Source organism: Jaculus jaculus, chromosome X (assembly GCF_020740685.1).
Source record: "Jaculus jaculus isolate mJacJac1 chromosome X, mJacJac1.mat.Y.cur, whole genome shotgun sequence".
NCBI classification, from domain to species: domain Eukaryota; kingdom Metazoa; phylum Chordata; class Mammalia; order Rodentia; family Dipodidae; genus Jaculus; species Jaculus jaculus.
The window spans coordinates 128,729,737-128,756,992 of record NC_059125.1 but is presented as its reverse complement, the minus strand read 5'-3'; the positions used below and the strand labels follow the sequence as shown (position 1 = coordinate 128,756,992).

At 40.4% G+C, this 27,256-nt stretch overlaps 1 protein-coding gene across 3 annotated transcripts in view; it reads right to left on the bottom strand.

Moving 5' to 3' along the window:
* Stk26 (serine/threonine kinase 26) overlaps positions 1–27,256 on the bottom strand; it is a 71,665-nt gene that overhangs the window by 12,773 nt on the left and 31,636 nt on the right. For all 3 annotated transcript variants that reach the window (XM_004653971.3, XM_045140741.1, XM_045140742.1), the window contains exons 3-4: positions 14,882–15,112; positions 5,559–5,615 (exon numbers count right to left, since the gene is read on the bottom strand). In XM_004653971.3, coding sequence (XP_004654028.1) covers positions 5,559–5,615; positions 14,882–15,112 — 288 coding nt within the window. The remainder of the gene's footprint in view (positions 1–5,558; positions 5,616–14,881; positions 15,113–27,256) is intronic.

Here is a 27,256-nt window from a genome sequence, read left to right as displayed (position 1 = left end):
TCCCTTTCCTAGGTAACATTATCTATTTACTTTCCAATCTATCAACTTCCACCTCAAAATTCTTTATTTGCTTGGTAGTGATTAAAGTCACTCTAAAGGCAAAAGCAAGACAGTATTTTATTGAAGACTGACAAGGAAATTCTATGCTACTACCTTATAGCTGAATGACATATATTACTTAAAACTGATATTTAGAGCCGGGCGTGGTGGCGCATGCCTTTAATCCCAGCACTCAGGAGGCAGACGTAGGAGGATCACTGTGAGTTCAAGGCCACCCTGAGACTACATAGTGAATCCCAGGTCAGCCTGGACTACAGTGAGACCCTACCTTGGAAAATAAAAAAAATTGTAAAGATGTGATAGTTAGTACCTGATCATAAAGCATTGGCAGGGCCAGAGGAAATACGGTCTTGGTTACTTAAGGAGCCAGGCAAGAGCCATTAAATAGGGACTAGTCATCATTGTGAAGTGTTTCTAAGTGTAACATGAATAAGCCAATACACTACCTAATAGAGAAATTCAACAATGTTTAAATAAAAATGACTTAAAGATTAGCTTGCCTGCTATATCTTAGCTTTAGTTGAGCATTCATAGTAAAATTTCAACTGGATGTGGAAAAGGGATGGGCAGGGAGGCTTTGCAGCAGGAAATGGGCATGAAGTGGTGGATGCCAGTGGACTTTCCTGGTTCACCATTACAGTATCTCAAAGCTTGTGGGTTCAAATGTTTCCTTCAGCATGCAGATAGTGGCGAGGAATGGAGAGCAAAGGGTATTGGAATAGAGCGGGAAGGTAATATATAGATGGAACATAACGGGTTTGGGGAGATTGTTTTGTATTGCTTTGCTTTTTTTTTGTAAATTTCAAACATAACCTTGGGAGGGAGAGTGCCAAGAATCGACTTTCCGGGCTGGAGAGATGGCTTAGCGGTTAAGCGCTTGCCTGTGAAGCATAAGGACCCCGGTTCGAGGCTCGGTTCCCCAGGTCCCACGTTAGCCAGATGCACAAGGGGGCGCACGCGTCTGGAGTTCATTTGCAGAGGCTGGAAGCCCTGGCGTGCCCATTCTCTCTCTCCCCCTCTATCTGTCTTTCTCTCTGTGTCTGTCGCTCTCAAATAAATAAATAAAAATTAAAAAAAAAAAAAGAATCGACTTTCCTTGGAGTGTATCACTGAAGTTCTCTACAGTGTTTGAAGACCTTGCTTAATCTCTCATATGCAAAGTCTCTGTCCCGAGGCTACATACTTTCCTTGTATAATTTGCCTAAATTGTATAATTTATTTATTTGCGAAGGTGGGGGGGGAGAGAGAGAGAATGGGTACACCAGGGCCTCTGCTCACTGCAAATAAATCCAGACACATGTGCCACTTTGTGCATCAGGCTTTATGTGGGTACTGGGGAATCAAACCCAGGTCATTAGGTTTTGTGGACAAGCACCTTAACTGCTGAGCCATCTCTCCAGCCCATAGCTTCAGTTTTGAAGTAAGAATATGTTCAAGAGGAAGAAATATCCTTTTTGTTTTTGCTGTTGTTTTTTGAGGTACGGTCTCACTGTAGCCCAGGCTGACGTGGAATTCACTCTGTAGTCTCAGGGTGGCCTCAAACTGATAGTAACCTCCTACCTGCTTCCTGAGTGCTGGGATAAAAGGCATGTGCCACCACGACCAACAAGAAATGTACTTTTAAAGACCATGGCTTAAGGATTTCCTTCCACCTTCCTTTCACTCCCATCCAGTTGACAAGGCAGCACACTATAGTCTACCTTCTTGTATAGCTAGCATGTTGCTTCCAATTTTCTTTCTTGGTACTCATGTTGTAGACTATCTACTTCACTATTGTGTCTTTCTATAAACCACTGTAATTCTTTTAGAAAGAAGTAGGATATAAGAAATTCAATAAAATATGGCCAAAGTCTATTCACATGCAATAAATGGTTCTCGAAAAATGAGACTCTTGAGATGCACACTAAATAAAATGGACAAACTGAAAGTCAAAACCTCTTATTATTTCCTTCATCAGTACCAGCTAAAGTTGAAGGACACTCTGCTCAACATCCCTCATGGTTTTCTCTTATTTCTCTAGAACCAATTCCCACTTAGAGTCCCAAAATGATTGCATTCATTTTTATATGATGAGATATGTGAAAGAAATAGCAAATATTCCCCACATTTTCTGTCCTAAAATCCTGATGAGTTTTATCATTAAATGACAGTACTGATGAATTTTAGAGCTACAAAAGCAAAACTAGGCATTTCTAACACATTCTCATCATTAAATATTTTTATTTATTAATTTGAAAGAGACAGTGAGAAAAAAGCAAATGATAGATAGGCAGACAGATAGAGAAAATGAGTATGGATGCACCAGGGCCTCCAGCTATGATAAACAAACTCCAGACACGTTGCCACTTTGTGAATCTGGCTTGAAATGGGTATGGGGGAGTAAATGGTGCTAGAGCAACTCACTAGCAAACAGAAATGAAAAAAATAAATGTACATTGAGATTTTATCTTAAACAAAGTCAGAATGGTAATCATTAAGAAAACAAATAAGGGCTGGAGAGATGGTTTAGTGTTTATGGTGCTTGCTTGTGAAGCCTAAGGACCCAGGTTCGACTCCCCAATACCCACCTGAGCCAGATATAAAAGGTATCCAGAGATAAAAGGTATAAAAGGTGGCACAGGCATCTGGAGTTCGATTGTAGTGGCTGGAGCTCCTGGCATGCCCATTCTACCCCCCTCTCGTAAATGAATAAAATGAGATTTAAAAAAAAAAAAAAACAGAAAACAAATAACATGCAGGGCATGGTAGCACATGCCTTTAATCCCAATAGAGTTAAGAGGATTGCCATGAGTTCGAGGCTAGCCTGAAACTACAGAGTGAATTCCAGGTCAGCCTGGGCTAAAGCAAGACCCTAGCTTGAGGACAAATCCCCCCAAAATAAAACCAAATAACAGTAACTGTTGGCAAGGATATGGACAAACATATCTATTGCTTACAGGAATATAAACTACTCCAGATACCATTCAAGTCAGTAAAGAAGTTCTCAAAAAAATACATATGGATCTACAAAATACATATGACCAAGCTATACAAGTCCTGAGTATCTACCAGTCACATCACAGAGGGCCTTGCATATCAATGTCTAACACAGCTCTGTTCACGACAGCTAATTAATGAAACTAACATCAGGTGGTTTATAGAAAGGCGGCTGCAACTGAATATTGAAATAAGTGAATTCAGCTGATCTCAGAAGGATAAATATTAGTGTTGGTTATTATTTGTAGCTCCTAGATTTTCTATAGATCCATAAAATAATGAATGCATGTATGGCATGAAAGTAGAAGTCAAGCAGCAAGAACAAAGTGGACTAGCAGGAAAAGGAGGGCCTAGCTAGGGGTGGGTTCAAGGGCATGGAGGGGGATATGCTCAACATACAACAAATAATCGTGAACTTTTTAAAAGTTAAAAAAAATACAAGAATCACTTTCAGATAGGAAAAACCATATCTAGTTAAAAACATAAGAATTAAACTATGACTTGGTTTCAATGAAAAGTTTTTCTTAGAAATAGTAGTTATTAAAATTTCAAAGGCAGATGTGTGTAGATAAAATATAAGTGACCTAATATTAAAGATGCAAGAGAACTTAGAAAGGACTTAGTGTAACTTCTTCATTTTTTTTTGTTTTTTTTTTTGTTTTGTTTTTTGAGGCAGGGTCTCACCCTGGTCCAGGCTGACCTGGAATTAACTCTGTAGTCTCAGGGTGGCCTTGAACTCACGGCGATCCTCCTACCTCTGCCTCCCAAGTGTTGGGATTAAAGGCGTGCGCCACCACACCCGGCTCCTCATTTTTTTTTTTTTTGAGGTAGGGTCTCACTGTAGCCCAGGCTGACCTGGAATTCACTATGGAGTCTCAGGGTGGCCTCACACTCATGGCGATCCTCCTACCTCTGCCTCCTGCGTGCTGGGTTTAAAGGCGTGCGCCACCACACCCGGCTTCATATTTTTTTATAGGACATTCATGTCCAGAGAGTCTGTGTCTGCTGCTGCACAGTCACAGATTTAGTTAACAGTCAGCTATGTCAAACAGCCTTATAGCTGCCCATTCTATAAGAAGTTTCCTTTTGTAACTCATTGACTTTTAAATGTAATGTCACATAAATAAGGATTTTAAGTGAGGGAGGGAATGAATAAGATTGTACTAATTTGGAGACAACAATCAGTGTTTTTGAGAGGTCCCCTGCATGTGAACACATAATCACTGGGTACATTTCCTGCATATGGCTGGATGTTAGCATTGCAATACCTGCCCATTAGAATGCCAGTAGAACGTTCACATCACTTAACAACCAAAAGACACCATCCTATTTTAATGTCATCTTTAGAGGGCCATAAAGAACAAAGCCATATTTAGAGGCATCTGGGTCGGGACCCTATAAACACCAACTGGCTAATGTAAACAAACACTGAGTTCTCAGAGGTCTGGAGACTGGGATGTTCAAAAATCAAGGGATCAGCAGGCCGGTATTGGGTGAGAGCATTTTTCCTGGTTTCTACGTAGCCACTTCTCACTGCTTTCTCACATGATAGAAGGAGAGCTAGAAAGTTCTCTGGGATCATCATGATGCAGACACGATTGCCATTCCTGAAGGTTATACTCTTGTGACCTAATGCCCTTCCAAAGGCCTCCCTGCTAATATTATTGGGGGTTACTTTCAATATATAAAATTTAAAAACATATTATTTACTTATGAGCAAGAGAGAAAGTAAAAGAGAGAGAGAGGGAAAAAAAAACATACCTGGACCTCCTGCTGCTGCAACGAACTCCAAATGCTTGTGGCCTGTGCCACCTTGTGCATGTAGCTTCATGTGGATAATGGGGAATTGAACCTATGCTGGTAGACTCTGCAAGAAAGCAGCTTTAAGCTATCTCCTCAGCCACCCCCATAATCACTTTTAGTGACAGTTACCTCAATTATATATATATATATATATATATATATATATATATATATATATATATATATATATATACACATATACATACATACATATATGTGTCAGGTTTTGGCTGGAGAGATGGCTCCACAGTCAAAGCATGCCACTATGGGTCCAATTCCCCAGTACCCATATAAAATTAGATGCACAAAGTGATAAATGCATCTGGAATTCATTTGCAGTGGCAAAATTCCTGGGGCACGCCCTCTCCCCCACTCTCAAATGAATAAATATGCTTCAACAATGTCAGGTTTAAGTAAAATGCGCAAACGCTAGTCTCAAAACTGACAGCAGTTGGCATCCCTCCCCCTTCACTTGGCTGACCATCGTCAGGAGCTTCCTGCAAGATTTATCTATATGCTGAGACGGCAGGCAATACGCTCAAAGTTGAAGGACAGTTTATGCAATAAAAGGAGCTATCCTCTACAAAGTGTCAGTGTGGACATGGTAACTAATCCCTCGGCTTGCCCAAAAGCCACTGTTTACATCAGCAAAAAGAAAGAAGTTAAAGAATGTCTATGAAAGTGTGTTGTGTTACATATCATTACTTTAAAGTACTCACGAGATCCAGTGCAGAACCTCCCCCAAGGTATTCCATTATTATCCACAGTTTTGAACCCTGCAAAGCCATAAAGCAATTTAATAGTTATAAATCTGATCCATAATAACATACTAGACAAACATTAAATCTTACATACGAACACACTGATTATAAATCATAAGATTCAAAGTGGTTGCTTGGAACCTCTAATATATATTATTCCATAGACAATTAAAAAGTAAAGAATAAAGTTCCGAGCCTGGATTCGTATAAATCTATTTGGCCTTTGCTACAGTTAAATACATAGCAGTGTTGTTTCTTATCATTGAACTATTAGTAATTTTTTATAATACCAAGGAAATGAGACCATAGCTTTACATTACTGTCTTGAATGTCAACATTAAAGGGCAAATATAGTTATATTTTAAAGTGAGGTAAACATGCTCTTCTGGAAATTTTGAGTTTTCTATGCAGTTGTGGGGATTGAGGACATGATTTCACTTTGTGGTTCTCATTTGTGTTAATACATTATACAAACTTTGAAATAGTTTGCTCAGAAATTTATTTGCATGGGGAGGGGTCATACCAAGGTCTCTTGTCACTGCAAATGAATGCCAGATGCATATGCAACTTTTCACATCTGGAGTCATGTGGGTCCTGGGGAATCCAACCTGGGCCACCAGGCTTTGCAAGCAAACACCTATAACTGCTATGCTGCCTCCTCGGCCCCAGATTTTACAACTATTTTTTTTTTGAGGTAAGGTCTCACTCTAACTGAGGCTGACCTGGAATTCACCATGGAGTCTCAGGGTGGCCTTGAACTCACGGCGATCCTCCTACCTCTGCCTCCCGAGTGCTGGGATTAAAGGCATGCACCACCGAACCCGGCTCTTCTTTTTTAAAAAATAGTTTTATTTATTCACAAGGAGGGGGCAGAGAGGCCCAGGGCACTAGAGGGTCTCCTGCCACTGCAGATGAACTCTGGATATACACACCACTCTGAATCTGGCTTTATGTGGGTATTAGGGAATCAAACCCCGGCCTTTAGGCTTTTGACAGCAGCAAGTGCCTAAACCACTGAGACAATTCGGCAGCCCAACACTCTTTTCTTGATGTTGATAAAATGTGAAATATATAAGAGAAAGAATGGAATAGTATTCCCCCATTCTCTTTACTCCCTCCACCAATCTTGACATCCATTCTGTCTTGCCATAGCAGGCCAGGTGGAATAGAATAAAGCAAAAGCTGAGAGGCCTACGTCTGCAGCAGGAAAGAGGAAGTAAATTAGTACAATAGTGAGGAGGAAAGAAGAATTCTAGGAGTGGTTCATGTAACCTGTGCTTATAGGTAGAATTAGACACTCAAGTTAGAGCCACAAGTTGGGACATTACGCACAGAGACATTGCCTCTTCCCCATTAACTGATGGTTACCCCCACAATGCACCATCCACAATCCCCATGGGGATAACCAGCATCCCCAGTGAGAAGGGTCCCTTTGGGGGGGGCAGGGATGAGGGTACGCATGGTACCAATGTGTGCTATTTACATACTGAGTATGTCCATAACTAATAAAAAAATTAACAAAAGAACTAATCACTCACAACCCAATAATTGTGAACCTCATATAGCTTTACATATGTTTTGTATTTTATTTATTTATTTGCATGGGGAGAGAGAGAAAGAAAGAGACAGAGTGGGGGGGGGCATGCTAGGACTTTGGGCCACTGTAAACAAACTCCAAACGTGTGTGCCACTTTGTACATCTGGCTCCATGTGGGTACCAGGGAATCAAACCAAGTTCATTAGGCTTTGCAGGCAAGTGCATTAACCACTGAGATATCTCTCCAGTCCCAGTTTTACATATTTTTAAGAGAAGAAAAATGATATTTCTTACAATGACATAAAATAAGAACTTTTCTTTTGTGACAAATGTGTTTCTCACAAGTACCACACTTTACTGTAGGAATTCAAAAAGTTTCCCATGCGCCTCACATTTAAAAGGAAATGATCTTGTTAGACATGTTTCTTTTCTGCTGTTTTGCACAAGTGAAAGTACCTGTTTTTCAACTTTAAAAAAAAAAAATCAATATGTAGCTTTTTGTTTGCAACAATTCAAAATGGGAGCTGACTAATTCTGTTACCAAAACGTCTGCATAAAAAGCTTGAGAAGTGACCTTAAAAGCATTCTATATCTACTGCTGAGTTAATAAAAGTATGACTCATGCAGCGACTTGTAGATGAAAAGAAGACTTTCCTGCCAGTAAGCAAGGCATTGAGAGGAGCTTTGAGACAAATGCTGAGAGCATTTCCAGATGCCTTGTTTTGATGTCTACTTCTGAAGACAAACCTGGTGGGAAGACATTCCGGACATTGAGACTGGGAGATAGGTTGAAGCCTGAGGAAAGACCATGGTAACTTACCCCCAGAGGCTCTTCTTACTAGTGTGCTCCCCAGAGCAGGGCACAAAAGCTCTATGGAAACCTCAAGAACCCTGACACTGTTATTTTAGGTAAGGCAGCTTTTACCTTTGATTTCTGATCAGTGACTTTGGTGTTGCAGAATGAACGTAAGTGTGTTTGGTTTGCTCGTTAAATAATTTTTAAAAATCTTTTATGCATTTACTTGAGAGAGACAAAGAAAGCAAGAGGCAGAGAGAGCGAGATAGAGAGAGAGAGAGAGAGAGAGAAAGAATGGGCACACCAGGGCCTCCAGCCACTGCAAACGAACTCCAGACGTGTACATCTGGCTAACGTGGGTCCTGGGGAATCCATCCTCGAACTGGGGTCCTTAGGTTTCACAGGCAAGCGCTTAACCGCTAAGCCATCTCTCCAGCCCCTCTTTAAATAATTTAAAGTGCTCGGAGGGTATCTACATATTGGCTTAATACTCCAAAGAGCCAAGTGTGACTGTAAACCATACCCATAAACCTAGCGCAGTTAAGCACGAGAACTGTGTGTAGGAAAAACTCCACCTCTGTACTTAGAAAAGAAATCATACTTCTGAACAATGGTTTGAGGGAGAAAATTTAAATTCCTGTATCAGCATAGGTGTTCCGTCAGGGATAGTCAATTGTCCCAAAACTCAGAAAACACACAGAGGCTAGGAAGATTCAGTGGGCAAAGTACTTGGAGTGCAGGCATGAGGGCCTGAGTTTGATCCCCAGCACTCATGCAAAACTGCCAGGGGCTTAGTGGCCTGCGCCTATAATCCTTGAGTAGGGAAGACAAAGACAGGAACACTGGCAGCCAGTCGAGCCTCACTGGTCAGCTCCAGGTCCATGAGAGTCTCCATCTCAGAAAAAGCGGAGACCCAGGGTTGTCCTCTGGCCTACACACACACACATGCACACACACACACATGCACAACACGCACAACTAACTACTCCAGAGTTTTACTATTTACTTGGAAGAAATTAATGCTCGCCAATTACTGGAATCTGAAGTATGCCTACTCCTTAAGGCCTTTGCACCCCAGTTGATTGTCACTAAAGCACACACTTGGTCCAAGTAAGGAGAAATGCTACTGTAAGGTTGAATCCACTTGTTTACAGAAAAAGTACTTAAAACACCCAAAATATACATATTTAAGAGAAGATTATTTGTACTATGTACGTACTGAATCAAGTAGGAGGTCTATTAATCCAACGGCCAATAACATTAACCATACAAATTAGCCTGTATAATCAAAATAAGCCCAGTCACATAAGAACAACTATTAGAGGAACCCTTATATATAAATTACCTAGGGCCAGGTGTGGTGGCGCACGCCTTTAATCCCAGCACTCCAGAGGCAGAGGTAGGAGGATCTCCATGAGTTCGAGGCCATCCTGAGACTACATAGTGAATTCCAGGTCAGCCTGGGCTAGAGTGAAACCCTACCTCAGACAGAAAAAAAAAAACAAACCTAGAATAATCAAGTTCATAGACACATAAACCATGATGGTGGTGGTCAAGGAAGCCAGAAATGGGGAGTTATTGCTTAATAATGCAGAGTTTCAATGGGTGAAGTTATTCTAGAAATGGATAGTGCAAGGGTTGACCACCAATGTGAATGTATTTAATACCAAAATCATATATTTAAAATGGCTAAAATGGTCAATTTGATGTCATGCCATATCTTAGCACAGTTAAAAAATGTAGCATAAGGTTTTATAGAACTGAAAGAGATGTAGAAATGATCACACATGGAATATGGCCAAATTCTATCACCTCTGAACTGTATTCTTCCTGTTCAGAATGTCTTCTTTATATCCTGTGCCCACCAAAATCATTTTCAAGACCTAGTTCAAATGCTACCCCCCAGATTTAGTGTCACTATATTTGATGTACCCAAGTATAAGTGGGAATTAGGAGACAAGTTGGAAACATATACCTGAGATTGAGGAGAGAGACTTGGAACCAGAGACATGAATTCAGAAGTTGCTTGAATGCAGTAGACAAGACTACACAGTGTGAAGTATACACATGGTAGGAACTAAACAAAAACTTCTCTGTTGAAATATGGGCTTCATAGAGATGGATTATATTAGGTCTAAAGCTCTTTTTGAGAAAAGAACATTTTGGAAGGGGAAAAATGTTGGCCCTGATTTTCCTCGCTAAATACCAACCACGTGTTCAATAAGAGTATTCCAGAGACACTGAACCTACTCTGGATACAAACACACACACACACACACACACACACACACACACACACACAGAGTTTTGGTGAAATTAATGAGAAAGGCCACAAAACTGTAGAGTCTACTCTGGAATATTTTACTTCATTCATTTTTCAAACAAATACCAGTTGTGGTCTATGTACATGTGTGGGGTGGGGCACTGTTTCCTTAACATCCACAGAAAGCTAAAGGCAATTTCAGAAGCAAATAAAGGCATGATTCAAATGCTATTCAATGCCTGAGTGAGCTTCATTTTAATATTTACATTGAACTAACAAAATATTTAAAGATTATAAAAGATTCTTCCACGATTATGAGATCAGAAGGGAAAGGTTTGCTTACTTTAGCACTCTTCATAAAGACTAACCTTGTCTGTCAAGAAAAACTGCCATGAACTAAAATGAAAGGAAAACACTGTGGTCACACTGATGTGTTTGTCTGGTTTTTGCCCTTGTTTTTAAAAATGAAGTTATACAGTGAACTCAGTCAAAATGAATACCTGGTACATTTTTGCATGTCTGAAGGAAATCACTACAGCTACATACAGTTTTAGAGAACATGTAATTTTCTCTCACTGCAATGGCCTTTTCCTCTAGCTTATAGTGAGGTCGTGGTTAAGTATGGCACTCTGTGTTAAGGCAACCTGAGAAAAATGCATATCCTATATTGTCCAATTAACCTTGACTCACAAAATCTCTGGCCATCTGCAATGCAAGGAGGGGCCAAAAATACAATTCTAGGTCAACTGACAACACCATTTCCTAATGGGAACTAGCAGGGTGTGGGCTTGAATGATGCTGGCTGCATTTAAAAGAACCTACTAGATTTGATGGGATTTGAGTTTACAAGAAATGCAAGCCCACACAATCACACTATGGATTACTATAAATAGGAAATAATGAGTTGGTCAATTTAAGAAAATTAATTGGCTGGCCATGGTGCCTCCTGACAGTAATCAATGAGCCAAAGAGGATAAGACAGGGAAATCATGAGTTTAAGTTGAGCAAGGATTTATTTCTGTGGAATAGTGTTTATCTACCATGTGCACCACTCTGGGTTCCAATCAAAGCACCAAAAAAGACTAAAATTATGATTTAAATTAGTAGTGTTAGCATAATAAAATCTAAAGGTATTTCTCATTTTGTGTGATAATATATTCGTCAGTAGAGTAACATTATTGTTTTTGTTTCTGTTAAGGTAGTATCTTGTTCTAGTCCAGGCTGACCAGGAATTCTCTATGTAGTCTCAGGCTGGTCTCAAACTCAGTGATCCTCCTACCTTGGCCTCCCTAGTACTGGGATTAAAGGCATGGGCCACCATGCCCTGACATTTGTCTATAGAGATAAATATATATATATACATATACTTTAAATCAATTCAGAATACAGAATATCATTATCAGTGAACTATGCCTTTATCTAATCTTGTGATCAAACAGGATATTTTTCCAAATAACACCAAAACTTCCATTAATGATTGGTAAAGAAGATAAAAACATTTCACTTTTGTCCTTGAGGAAACATCATGGAAGGTAGTTTTATATAGTGGACTGGTCCAAATATATTCTACAGTTAAGATTTGGGACAAAATTTAATTTGTATTGATTTAAAGGTTAAGTTACTGGATGACAGTTTGAAAGGAATATTTTTAAAATATGAAATCTTAGAAACATAAAAATATATAGCTGCAATACATTTTCTTGATCATGTTATCTTCCCTGCCAGGTAAGTATTGCATTTTCCATGAGAGTACTATAAATAAACAAAAGTTGTAGGTAACCAGGAAAGTGTTCAATGTCACACTTCTGATGTTCAATAAAATATAGAATACTCATTGTAAATCAGGTTTACTTAATATTTTAAGACAGTAACCCCAAATAGCTTATCTGATAGAGGTACCTAAAAATAGCAAGGTTCAGGTTTTCTCCTCTAGAGTAGGTCTGGAATTACCTGCTCAATCCAGAAAGACTTTACCAGAATGCACAAATACACACAAAGCCATAAACTCCCAAGGTAGCCTAGAACCAGGCCTGCTGTGGAAATTAGGAAAATCCAAAATTACTGATATTGAGCAATCACTCATAAGATTTCTGTTCCAAAATATAACCTACAGAACTATTTTTAAGGAATGAATATGAATGCAAAATTATGCTACAAAGACTAAAAAGTGTGTATGTGACAAAATATAGCAACATGTTCACACAGAAGTAAATCTACTCTCATGGGGGCAGTTTTCATATAGCAGGTTTTTAAAAATTTATTTACTTAACATATTTATTTGACAGAGAAAGAGGGAGGGGGAGAGAGAGAATGGGCGCACCAGGGCCTCCAGCCACTGCAAATGAACTTCAGACACATGTGCCCCTTATCCATCTGCCTTAGGTGGGTGCTGGGGAATGGAACCTGGGTCCTTTGGCTTTGCAGGCAAATGCCTTAATTGCTAAGCCATCCCTCCAGCGCCATCAAAAGGATCCGAGATGACTGCTGGCTCATCTGACCTTGTTGTTGGAGCAGTAGTGAGGATGGAAGGGCACTAGGAATACTTTTCCTGAGCTTTACTCCTAGCCTATTGCATCTGAAACTTGTATACTCTTTCATCATCAAATATGCAGGGTTTTAGTGCCATACTGGGCTATGTGCTTCTTGGTGACAGGAGTGAGATAGCCATTTTAAAATCAGGCTTTGCAACAGGCAGTGAGATTGATGATGATTGCCTCTTTCAGCATTAACTCATATAAGTAAGTATATATAGTTCAAGAAAGCAATGTCGGTTTACCAAGATGGAGGCTTGGGAAGTACTGGTCTTCGACATGCATATGTACCCCACATGCACAAAGTAAAATCACCCACAAACCAAAGTAACCATGGCAGGGTTCAAGAGGCCATTTAGGAATCTGTGCTACACAGTAGTGTCAAAGGCAGCAAAATGACCCCACAGAAAGGCTCGTTGGTAACACCACATACCTGCGAAGCCAGGACCCAGCTAGGAACAAAGAAGAAAGGTGGAGGCTATCAGAGTCCTTGCAGTCTGGTCCCCAGCAGGCTTCTCCAGAAAATACATCTGCTACTCACTCAAAAATCAGATGCAGTAAAGGCACTGGGAACAGGGAACACTTTGTCCTAATACATGCCAGCTCCTGATTCCTGGAGTAATGGGTGTCCTAAGACAGCTCACAGCCCAGACTCAAGCTCAAGTTACACACACACACACACACACACACACACACACACACACACGTAAACACCACAGACTGACGCTTGAACTCTGCTGGAATAAAAGTTTCTCTCTGATGTTCATACTCAGTACAGCAGCTCAGTGGTGAGGGATAGCAAATACTTGGGACTCTGGACTGTCTCTATAGCTGGATTATATCCACCACATTTCAGTCACTGTACTCAACCCCATAGTAACAGACCAGGATTCCCACTGGACCAACACCAAGGTCTTTCTGCGCATGCTCACACTCCAGGCATGCCTATGCTGGCATGACTCTGAAGGCAACATCCCTACATACAGCTCCGACTCTCAGCCAATGCCCTACAAATCTGACTCTCACCCAGCCAGAAACAGGGTTTGTTTCTTACAAAATTCATCTGCAATCCCCACTGCTCTCACCCTTATTAGGAGAATCTTCTTTGTTTTACAGTGGATAGGGCAAACAGAAACAATATCCATCAGTACAATAAGAAAAGACAACCTATTGCCTAGCATTAGACAAGCCACCTCCATAACATCTGCCAGGACCTACGAGACATTACAGAGGAAGGGACAATCTAAACATGAGTGCTGCTCTCATTGCCAGACTGACAACTAGCTCTAGAGAAGTTGGTAATAAACACTGAGGATACCCAAAATGCCCCAAAGCAGAAATTCATTGATTTCAGAGAGTATACCACTAAGTAGTCGTATAACATACTCACCAAGACTCAGGGAACATTGGGGAAGAGGAGACAGAAAGATTGTAAAAGCCACAGGATGGGCTTCCTCAGTTCTGAGGTTGAGACAGATTGGGACTATGTGTAAATCCAGAGGGACATCCTGGTTTCTGACAAAAGAATGTGTCTGAAGAACCAGTGCCATGTCTGCTTGTGGTGGTTTGCATGTCAATGCATGTCCTCTATAACCTCAGGGATTTTTGATTAAGGTTAAACTTCCTACCTAAGTCTCTAGCAGCCTTGCTGGAGGAGGTCTCACTGGGGGCAGATCATAAGTCCAGCCCAAGGACATGTTCAGAGCCAGTTTGAGCTCTGGCTGTTCCTGTTGGCTGGCTGTTGGTGGTGGCTTTCCACAGTGGCTTCTATAGAAGTAAGTTAGCTTCTTCCACCATTGACAGTACTTCCCCTGGATTCTATCAGCCTAAAATAAACCTTTTCCTCCTATCAGCTGCTTCTGGTCAGGTGTTTGTGCCAGCAACAAGAAAGTAAATGCAACACTGCTCTTCCACAGTACTGAAAGTTCAGGTGTAGAAAAAGAGTACAGCTGAGTTCTGGGATACATTCAAGATACAATTGCTAAATCTAACAATGGTTTATTTGGCACCATAAATGGAGCTGAGTTCTGCCTGGAGGCCCAAAGACTGCCAAATCCTAATTTAAGACATTGCCTTTCAAAAATAGAATTTAAAAAAGAAAGCAAAACATAATGCAAATACCTTACGACTTAAATAATACAAATCACACATTACCTTCAAATATGACCCATAGTATTTTGTTACATATGAGCTGTCACACTGACTTAAAACAGTTATTTCTTGTTGAATGTCTTCTATTTCATCTTCAGCTTCCTCCAGGTCAATGATTTTAATTGCAACCACTTGCTGAGTACGGTTATCAATTCCTTTGAAAACTTCTCCAAATGATCCTTTTCCAATGCGCTCTAGTTTTGTGAAGAGTTCTTCTGGATCAGCTATGTTATTCTAAGGGGAGGAAAGGGAAGAAAACAAATGTTTAACTTGAACTTTTTTTTTCAAGGTAGGGTCTCGCTTTAGCCCAGGCTGAGCTGGAATTCACTATGGAGTCTCAGGGAGGCTCAAACTCATGGTGATTCTCCTACCTCTGCCTCCTGAGTGCTGGGATTAAAGATGTGTGCCACCATGTCTGGCATGACTTGAACATTTTCTTTAAATGAAGGAAAACAAATCAGATAAAACAATAACACTTTGAATAAGCTTTGAGATATTATTACTTTTTTACAATACTAGGGATTGGATCTAGGTCCTCAGGCATGCAAAGAAAGCACTCCATCATTAAGTTCCAGTGCCAGCCCATTTAATATTTTTTTGAAGCAGGGTCTCAGTAATTTGCCTACGTTGGCTTTAAACTTGTCCATATACCTTGAAGTTGCAGTTGTCCTGCTTCAGCCTGCTGGGATTCCAGGCTAGTGGTTACTACTATTACTTGTAATTTTATATATATATATGGTGTGCAATGTGACAATCTGGCAATGTGCAGTAACCCAATAAGGGTAATGTGCATTTCCATTTACTTAAGCATTTATAATTTCCTGATTTTGAAAAGCTCTCACATTTTTGACTCTTCACATTTGCTTTGTTACACCAATCCTGCCATCCCAAATAGCCAGTAGTACATATTCTATCACCGATACCACACAGGGTTAGCTATTCTGCTGCCCAGACAGTCGCACAGAGCAAACATTATCTCTGGGGTCTGCCAAAGAATCTACCTGTGTATTATGATCTCATCAGTGACTGAGATAACATTTTGTGCATGTATCAAGAAAATTTTTCCTCAAAGCATAGAAAGCAAAAGAACCACAGACAAATCATACCATATTAAACAAAAAAGCTTCTACACAGCAAAAGAAACAATGGCCAGAGTGAAGAGGCAGTCTAGAAAAGGTGAGAAAATCTTAGCTATGCATCTGACAGAAGATTCATATAGAGAATATGTAAAGAACTTAAAGCACACAATAGCAAAACAAATACTCCAATAGCAAAATGGGAAAGGCTATGAATAGGTAATCCTCAAAAGAAATTCAAACAGCTGACAAATTTGTTTCGAATGGGAATATGGCAAAAGTGCAATATGTTCATATTGTAAAGTTTTCAATAAAAAACAAGGGCTGGAGTGATGGTTTAGCAGTTAAGGCATTTGCGTGTGAATCACAAAGACACATGCTCGATTCCTCAGTACCCACGTTAGCTAGATGTGCCAAGTGGTGCATGCATCTGGAGTTCGTTTGCAGTGGCCAGAGGCCCTGGTTTGTCCATTCTCTCTCCCACTCTGCCTCTCTTTCTAAAATGAATAAATAAAATACTTCAAAAATAAATACACAAATAAAATGTTTGATGTCATTATCCATCAGGAAAGTGGAAGTCAAAAACACCCAGATATTAGCTCACCTTATTAACAAAAAGAAAAAACTGATTAGTTGTTAAAAATGTACAGAAAAAAAATTGTTAAAAACAAACTGGTAGTTGTTACAAAATTAGTACAGTCAGTAGGAACATTAGTCACAAAACTAAAAATAGTTCCATTTGATTTAGCTATCCCACCCTGCACTATAATCCCTTAAGGAAATGAGACACGTACACACCCATGCACATGCAGCTGAGGTATGGATCAGTCTATGTTCTCGTCAACAGATGAATGAATAAAGAAAATGTGGAATACATACAGATGGAATATTATTCATTCATAAAAGAATGGTATACTATCATTTTCAGCAAAAAGAGCTACAGGATATTATGTGGAAGGAAGTGTGGAAGATGAAAAAAGACTAATTCCACATGCTCTGTCTCCTGTGGATGTTTTAAAAGGACAATTGAAATATATGATAACTAGAGGCTGGAAAGAATGGAGGAATGGAAGAATGGAAATTAGGAGAGTTTAGAAAACAAATACTCAAACATATGAAGAGAGGTTATATGTCCTACAGTTCCATAGCACAGTAGGGGAGACTACAGTTGATAATAAGCTAATATATATTTCATGAATAATAAGAAGTCAAATTCAGTATTCAAATACCAAATGATGATGAGATCAGAATGTCAATCACCGTGATTTGATCAGCAAATATGGTATGCATGTATTGAAATGTCATATTGTACCACATAAATATATATAATTGTTATGTGTCAGTGAAATTTTTAAGTGTTTAAGGGCATTGAAAAGTTAACTACCCTGACTTGATTGCTACACAATGTTTTAGCTACCTTCTCCTTTCTGGGACAAAACACCTGACCAAAAAGCAGGTGATGGCAGTAAAGGATTTATTTTGGCTTGCAGTCTCCAGGGGACGCTTCATGATGGCAGGAGAAAGGAACGCATGGCACAAACAGGCTGGACATCACTTCTGCCACAGCAGGTGGAAAATGGTAGCAACGAAATGAACTGCACTCTGGCAAGAAGGAACTGGCTCTAACATTCCAAAGCCTGCCTCCAGGAACATACCTCATCCAGCAAGATTCCACCTACCAAACTTCGACCAGCTGGAGACCAAACATTGAAAGCACATGAGTTTATGGGAGACATTGGATTCAAAACACCACACACTGTGTATCTACTGAATTCTCACAGACTGTCTGTTAAGTGTGAACAAATGAATTTTTTTTTTGTTTTTTCCAGGTAGGGTGTCATTCTAGCTAAGGCTGATCTGGAATTCACTATGTAGTGTCATGGTGGCCTCGAACTCACAGCGATTTTCTCCGACCTCTACCTCATGACTGCTGGTATTAAAGGCGTGTGCTACCACGCGCAATGAAATAATTTTAAAAGTTAAAAAATAGGGGTTGGAGAAATGGCTTAGAGGATAAGGCATTTGCCTGCAAAGCCAAAGGATACCAGTTCGATTCTCCAGCACTCATGTAAGCCAGATGCACAAGAGGGCGTATGCATCTGGAATTTGTTGTAGTGGCTGAAGACCCTGGCATGCCCATTTCCTCTCCCCCCACCCTTTCTCGCTCTCTCTCAAATAAGTAAATAAAATATATTTACTTATATTTTTTCTCAATTTTTATTAACATTTTCCATGATTATAAGAAGCACCCCATGGTATCCCCCCCATAAAATATATGTAAATAAAATAGGTGCTAGGGAGATGGTTCCGTTGTTAAATGCACTTGCATGCAAAGCCTGCCAGTTTGAATTCCATTTCGAAGTACCAACATAAAGCCAGATGCAAAAAGTAGCACATGTGTCTGGAGTTGGTTTGCAATGGCAAGAAACACTGGAGCACCCATCTTTACACACATATGTGAACATGCATAAATAATAAAAATATTTAAATTTTTATGTATTTGAGAGAGAGAGAGAGAAAAGGAGACAGATAGAGAGCATGGGTGTGCCATGGCCTCCTGCCACTGCAAACATACTCCAGATGCATGCACCACTTTGTATATCTGGCTTTGGGTGGATCATGGAAAATAAAATCTGGGCTGTCAAACTTTAAAAGCAAGTGTCTTTTCTGCAGGGCGTGGTGGTGCACACTTTTAATCCCAGCACTCAGGAGGCAGAGGTAGGAGGATCATTGTGAGTTCAAGGCCACCCTGAGACTACAGAGTGAGTTCCAGGTCAGCCTGGGTTAGAGTGAGAACCTACCTTGAAAAACCACAAAAGAAAGCAAGTGTCTTTTAACTGCTGAGCCATCTCTCCAGCCCAATAAAGATATATTTTTTTAATTTTTATTTATTTATTTATTTGAGAGTGACAGACACAGAGAGAAAGACAGATAGAGGGAGAGAGAATGAGAATGGGCGCACCAGGGCTTCCAGCCTCTGCAAATGAACTCCAGACGCATGCGCCCCCTTGTGCATCTGGCTAACGTGGGACCTGGGGAACCGAGCCTCGAACCAGGGTCCTTAGGCTTCACAGGCAAGCACTTAACCGCTAAGCCATCTCTCCAGCGCGCAATAAAGATATTTTTAACGTTAAAAAAATCCAAAAAAAATAGCGCAATTCATTTCATAGTGGGGAACAAAAATTAGATAACAAAATCTAGAAGGAAAGCTATGATTTTGGTTAACAAATACATTGATAAGACTTAGATCTATAAACATACTGTCTTTTCTTGGTATAGAAATATCTTTTGTTTAGAAAATTTATTTCAAATTAAAAATTACTCCCATGACACAACCTTTTTGCCCTTATTGATATTAAAGAATACATATCATGTGTACCTTCTGGTAAGAGACTCAAAGTGTGTGTATTATTAGCTAACTTTGTAACAAGAAAGTTCTGTTGTTAAGAAACAAAAATTAAATCCCAATTTTCTTAATTAAAGGATTTAACTGAAACAATCAACCCTAGGGAGGAAACAGCTGTTCATTGCTTTCTATAATAAATGGGATCCTGCAAATATGTAAATCAAATATTTAAAAACCAAGTCACATTTTGCATTTTAAAGAGGCTCTGAAGTGAATCCTCACTCATCAATACACTTTAAGATTTGAAATCGAGAAATAGCAAGTTGGAGGCCAAAAAAGTAGACAGACCCATCATTTACACAGTGTTTGTGCTTCTCTCCTCCTTAATTTTAAATTTTAAGCTTGTGTAAAGGGCTGCAGAGATGGTAGCCGTTAAGACACTTACCTGCAAAGCTTAAGGACCCAGGTTCAATTACCCAGTACCCACGTAATCTAGATGCACATGATGGCGCATGCATCTGGAGTTCATTTGCTGTGCTTAGAGACCCTGGCATACCCGTTCTCTCTCTATATTTGCCTCTTTCTCTCTCAAATAAATAAATAAAAACATTTTTTATAAATTTTTTTAATTAATTAATTTATTTATTTGAGAGTGACAGACACAGAGAGAAAGACAGATAGAGGGAGAGAGAGAGAATGGGCGTGCCAGGGCTTCCAACCTCTGCAAATGAACTCCAGACGCGTGCGCCCCCTCGTGCATCTGGCTAACGTGGGACCTGGGGAACCGAGCCTCGAACCGGGGTCCTTAGGCTTCACAGGCAGGCGCTTAACCGCTAAGCCATCTCTCCAGCCCCATTTTTTTAATTCAACTTGTGCAAAACATAAACTTTCAGAGTAGAAGCAATCATGACACCAGGTTTTCGCCACTGTGGCTTCATTCCTCTAACCATCTGAAGGATTGAGATCTCTTTCCAATTTAGCACTATTGGAATCCCTGAGATAACACTGAAATTCTTCAAATTTCCCCTCCACTGTACTCTAACAAAGTATCCTAAGTATTCTTTTTGGGGGGGTGTTATTGTTCAAGGTAGGGTCTTACTCTAGCTCAGACTGACCTGGAACTCACTCTGCAGCTCCAGGCTGGCCTTGAATTCAAGGCAATCCTCCTACCTCAGTCACTCGAGTGTTGGGACTAAGGCGTGTGCCACCACACCTGGCTCTCAGTATTTTTTTAATTAAAAGATTTTATTTTTATTTATTTATTTGAATGAGACAGAGTCAGACAGGAGAGAGAGAGAATGGGCATGCCAGGGCCTCAAGCCATTGCAAACGAATTCCAGGCACATGTGCCCCCTTGTGCATCTGACTTACGTGGGTCCTGGGGAAGCAAACTTCGGTCCTTTGGCTTTGTAGGCAAATGCCTTGACCACTAAGCCATCTCTCCAGTCCTCTAAGTATTTATTTATTTATTATTATTATTATTATTTTGGTTTTTGGTTTTTTAAGTTAGGGTCTCACACTAGCCCAGGCTGACCTGCAATTCACTATGTAATCTCAGGGTGGCCCCGAACTCACTGTGATCCTCCTACCTCTGCCTGCCAAGTGCTGGGATTAAAGGCATGCGCCACCATGCCTGGTTTAAGTTCTTTGTTTTGTTTTGTTTTTTATATTTTAAAAATATTTTTATAATATTTTATTATATATTTTATATTTTATTATATATTTTATTATAATATTTGATACCCACACAAGTGCAATAGTGGTACACAGCCATGGTGAGGAATCAATTGCTCTTGATTTGGCTAACTGATCCACTCAGTGGTACTAGACCCTTAGCTGGAGCTGGGAAACAAGTCAGAACCATACCCAAACACAAGCCCACTCTACAATATCAAGCTACCATCAATCACGGGGTATAAGAGGGCCTACAACTACCAAACTGCCTATCAAAAAAGTAAGTGTTATCTCAATTTTCCGGGTGCTAACTTACTCTCCGTTGGAGAATCTGCTTCTCTTTTCCAGATAGATGCAGATCCTAAGAAGAGAGCTGCCCCAACATACCTCAGAAGGGGCCCAACTGAAACTAAGGACAACTGGCGAAATAAGCAAGGGTGATGTTTTCCTGTGAACTGGATACCAGCACAAAGGGGAAGGAGATCAATGCAGAGAAAAATCAACTCCTACCAAATCAGAGAGCCAGAGCCTCAGAGGCCCCCAACACCTCAGCACTGAAGCAGACCAAAAATGAACCCAACATGGCTCAGGGAAACCTTGCGGAAGAGGGGGCGGAAAGAATGTCAGAGTTACATGTTGGGTCATGATTTTCAGAGACATTTATCATACTAATAACTGGGGGCTAACTCCACAATGCACGACCCATTTTCAATAACAAGGAGGGTCTAATGGGAGGGGGGTAGATCACAGATGAGCCTAAATAATGGTACCAAACTGCCTGTATTTACTGAAAAGAAAACTAATAAATTAAATTAAAAAAAATATTTTTATTATTTATTTATTTGAGAAAAAGAGGCAGATACAGTGAAAGAATGGGTGCGCTAGGGCCTCTATCCACTGCAAATGAACTCCAGATGCATATGCCATCTTTGTGCATCTGGCTTATATAGGTACTAGGGAATCAAACCTGAGCCCTTTGACTTGGCAGGCAAGAGCGCCTCAACTGCTAAGCCATCTCTCCAGCCCTTAAGTATTTTTCTGGTTTTTTGTTTTTCAAGGTAGGGTCTCACTCTATCTCAGGATGATGACCTGGAATTCACTATGTAGTCTCAAGGCAACCTCGAACTCACAGCGATCTTCCTACCTCTGCCTCCCGAGTGCTGGGGATTAAAGGTGTGCGCCACCACGCCCTACCCCTTAAGTGTTCTTAATAAAGACAGATTTCCTGGTTTCTCGGTTGCTTTTTGTTTTCATCTTTGTGGTTTTATGTGGTGTCCTGACCAGCCTAGAAATCCATATATTGTCTGTAAATTGACCTTCAACTTGCATGGACCCTTCTGCCTCAGCCTCCTGAGTTCTGGGATCATAGGACTGGGCCATCACTTCGAGCTCCTTCATGGCTTTAGTACAAAGGCAAAAGTCAAGTAAATCAATGGCAAACATCCCAAATAATGCAATTAAAAGCTATCTATGTAAGAAGCTGCCTAGGACTGAGGGCATAGCTCAGTGGTAGATTGCTTGATTGACATGTGAGAAGATCCTGGATTCTATTCCCAGTGCCACAAAAAAAGGGCATTCCTAATCATACCCATTGTTCTTTGAAGACAGTAAAAAAATCAAGACAATCTAATTCCTATTCCAGTCAGATAAAATATTCTTTTGAGAATTTCTAAATGTGGATTTGAGAGCAGTTAAAGGTGCTTGCTTGAAAAGCCTTCAGGCCTGGGTTCCATTCCCCAGTACCCACATAGAGCCAGATGCACAAAGTAGCCCATGTGCCTAGAGTTCGTTTGCAGAGGCAGGAGACCCTGGTGTCCATTCTCTCTCCCTCTCTCCCTCCCTCTTCCTCTCCATCTCTTCTCTCCTTCTCTCTCATCAAATAAATACTTAAAAAATTACTGGGCTGAAGAGATGGATTAGTGGTTAAGCGCTTGCCTGTGAAGCCTAAGGACCCTGGTTCGAGGCTTGATTCCCCAGTGCCCACGTAAGCCATATGCACAAGGTAGCACGTGCATCTGAAGTTCGTTTGCAGTGGCTGGAAGCCCTGGCGCGCCCATTCTCTGTCTCTCAGTCTCTGCCTTTCTCTCTGTGTCTGTCGCTCTCAAATAAATAAATAAAAATAAACCACAAAAATATATTTAAAAATTACTACATTTCTACTTCTACTACAGAATTACTGTTAACTACAATACCTGTGTTTACACTGATTTCTCAAAGTAGTCCAGGAAGGAATTTTAAGTTCTGTACCAGAAAAATAGGAAGTGACATCAACTTTATATTGATTTATAACTAGTAGCAGATGATTTCTACATGTCCTACGAACAATGGATCTGTGAAAATGAAAATGTCAAAGATGCACCTTGGTATGTTCGCATGATTTCTGACCTGCTTTAAGCATTCTTAGTCTTCAACCTACAACCTCCTGCTCTGGGCACACGGTTACAAATGGAGTCTTAGGCAGAAAGTATCATGTCCACTTAACGACTCAATATGGAAATACTCTGAGAGAGCCCAAAGAGGGGGAAGGGAAGGGAATGGTAAGGGATCCTCATATGTTCTCCTATGGACAGACAGGGGCAGATGGAAGGTGGTGTTGTGGATTCTCAAACCATAGAAGAATTTTGAAAGGTTCTTGTGGTCTCCAATATTGGCAGCATGCTACAGTTACCTGCATAACTTTAAGAATGCTCAAGTCTGGGGCTGGAGAGATGGCTCAGTGATTGAAGGCACTTGATGGTAAATCCTGAAGGCCTGGCTTCAGTTCCCCAATACCCACATGAAGTCAGATGCACAAAGCGACATGTGTCAAGAGTTCATTTTGCAGGGCCAGGAGGCCTTGGGGTCCCATAATTTCTCACTCTCTCTCATATAAATAAATGTGTTTTCTTTTATTTTGTTTTGTTTTAGTTTTGAAGGTAGGGTCTCACTGTAGCTCAGGCTGACCTGAAATTTACTATGCAGCCTCAGGGTGGCCTTGAACTCATGGCGATCCTCCTACCTCTGCCTCCCGAGTGCTGGGATTAAAGGCATATGCCACCACACCTGACTAATAAATTATATTTTAAAACTATTTTTAAAATTTATTTATTTTCAAGGAGAGAGCGGGGTGGGGGGGTGGACTCCAGGGCCTCCAGCCACTGCAAACTAATTCCAGAAGGAAGTACTATCTGGGAATCTGGCTTTACATGGGTACTTGGGAAATGAACTACAGTCCTTTGGCTTTGCAGTCAAGTGCCTTAACCACTGAGAAATCTCTCCATCCTTAAATATTTTTATTTATTTACTTATAGGCAGAAAGAAAAAATACAGATACAGAGAGAGAATGGCCATACCAGGGCTACCTGGAAATGAATACCAGATGCAAGCATAATTTTGTGCATCTGCTTTTATGTGGGTACTGGGGAATGGAACCCAAGTCATTAGATGCCTAGGACTTACCCTAGAACTACCAGACCCTAATATTTGAGATTTTCTGCAATCAGGATTTTTTTTTCTGAAAATCACTCCCTACATGGACATATTGGCACCAATATTCAGCATTTGGGAAGCACTGATCACACTAATGTGAAGTTTGTTTCCATGATTACAGAGAACTCATTGTCCTTATGTTTCTCAGGCAAACATATGTATCTTTTATATTTCTAGACACTAAAAGTGAATAACTTGGGAGATTAAAATGAAACCATGAGGGCAAGGGATGTAGATCAAAGGTCGAGCACTTGCTTAGTATACGCAAGGATCAGCATTCCACCTTCAGCACCACAACAAACAAAATAAGACCGAGAGCATTTGGGTACTTGCACATATGTACCTATACTTCAGAAATTAATTCAACACTTCTAAGGACACAGCTCTAAAATCAAAACTTTCCCTCATAGCAATATCATAATATTAGTCACCACACAGGCAATAAATACCATCCTTTTCGGTAAGTGTTCTGAAACATCGTATGCACTAAAGATAGTCTAAGAGGTGCTTGACAGGTTTAGATATGGCCGATGACAGTTTGGAGGATCAACCTCAACAATTATAAAGAATACAAGTTTGGAGTTCGTTAGCAGTAGAAAATGAGTCCCAAGTTGTTAGAGAGGGACATTATGAATAGATGGTCAGAAGAAACAAGAAAGTACAGAGAGAAGTGAAATTAGATTTGAGGTCCTAGCAAAACTGGCAGCAGGGGCTGGTAAGAGGGCCCAGTGGTTAAGGCGCCTGACTGCAAAGACTAAGAACCCAGGTTCAGTTCCGCAGCACCCATGTAAAGCCAGATGCCCCAAGTGGCACATGCATTTGGAGTTCGTTTGCAGCCACTGGAGGACTTGACATACCCCATCCTCATTCTTTCTCTCTCTCTGCTTAAAAATAAATACATGGATTTTAAAAAATGAGATCTGGGGAATGGAGAGATGGCATAGCAGTTAAAGTGCTTGCCTGCACAGCCAAAGGACCCAAGTTCAATTCCCCAGGCCACGTAAGCCAGATGCATCCATCTGGAGTTCATCTGAAGCAGCTGAAGGCCCTGGCATGCCTATTCTCTCTCTCTCTCTCTCTCTCTCTCTCTCTCTCAAATAAAATAAATACATAAAAAAAGATCTGGGCTGGAGAGATGGCTTAGTGGTTAAGGTATTTGCCTGCAAAGCCAAATGACCTTGGTTCAATTCCCCAGAACCCATGGAAGACAGATGCACAAGGTGGCACATGTGTTTAGAGTTCGTTTGCAGTGACTGGAGGCCCTGGAATGCCCATTCTCTCTCTCTCTCTCAAGTAAATAAATAAGAATAAAAATATTGGGGAAAAAAAAAAACACCAAGATTTGGAAAGCCAATGGAGGGAAAGATCTTTAGTCCCAGAAAAAGAGCAAAATCACTTTCAGAAGAGAAGGGTGTTCTAAAGAGCTTAGCAAGGTTGGGTTTGTGAGGTTTTGCATTTGCCTCACTAGCTCAATGTACTAATGGCACTGCTGCTGAGAATGGAGAATTCTAACTCCCTTCACATGGGATCAACACAGAGGGCCCTGCAGTTACATATAGTAACTAAGAACACATCTAACAGTGTCCTGAAAACTGAGCATATACCTAGTTACCTATGTAAATTGCTCTCAGCAGTTCTCTCAAGTGAGAGATGCAACGCTTTCCGGCATTGCTCCCTATATACAATTATCTGTCATCAAACATGTAGAATCATTCTCTATTGGCTCCATGAACCTCAAGTTAAAACACTAATCAATCCTGTGCAAAGTTTTCATTAGCCGGGTGTGGCGGCACACGCCTTTCATCCCAGCACTCAGGAGGCAGAAGTAGGAGGATCGCCATGAGTTAGAGGCCACCCTGAGACTCCATAGTGAATTCCAGGTCAGCCTGAGCTAAAGTGAGACCCTACCTCGAAAAACAACAACAACAAAAAAAAAAATAATAAAGTTTTCATTGTCTCTGTGAATATGGCTAAAAATGCTTATGGAAGGTTTCTTATCCAAGCTACGGCCATAAAAGGGTTTATGACAAACAGACATAAACCTCTTAGCATTGGCTCAGCTGTAGATCACAGTAAACTCTTTTTTTAAAAAACTATTTTTTCAAGGAGATAGAGAGGGAGAGAGAGGAGACGGAGAGAGAAGGAGAGAGAGAGAAAATGTGCATATTAGGGCTTCTTGCCACTATAAACAAACTTCAGACACATGCACCATTTTGTGCGTCTGGCTTTACGTACATCCTGGGGAATTGAACCTGGGCTGTCAGGCTTTGCAAGCCAATGCTTTTCAGCACTGAGCCACCTCTCCATCCCACAGTATGCTATCTTTTGCAAGTGCATCTGGCTTCTCCCAGTCACAGGCTTTTAGAGCTGAAAGGAAATACAAAGGCCAGTTAACCTAATCCCTTATCATTGCCATGAACAATAAGGATTTAATGTGTGCCTGCTGAGTCCTAAACTAATATCATCAAATATGAGGCATGGAATTTAAGGACATTTATGTCAAAATGATGGTAGAGATAGAGAGGGGTTATGGACTACAGAGTCTTAGAATTAAAAGAATTAGAATCTTTGAGATGAGTAGAAACTTAGCAAACAGCTTATCCAAAATCTATTTTCTGCAGTACAGGAAACTATAGCCTACAGAGGTTATAAATTGTTCAAGGTATATAAGATATTTAAAAAGTGGCAAAGCGCAAAATTCAACCCAGATTTCCTGACTCTTAGGTCTAAAGTTTCACTACAGAGTGAATTTATTTGCAACATTAGCCATACTCCCCTTTGTCATAAAACCAAAATTATTTCCATTATAACCAG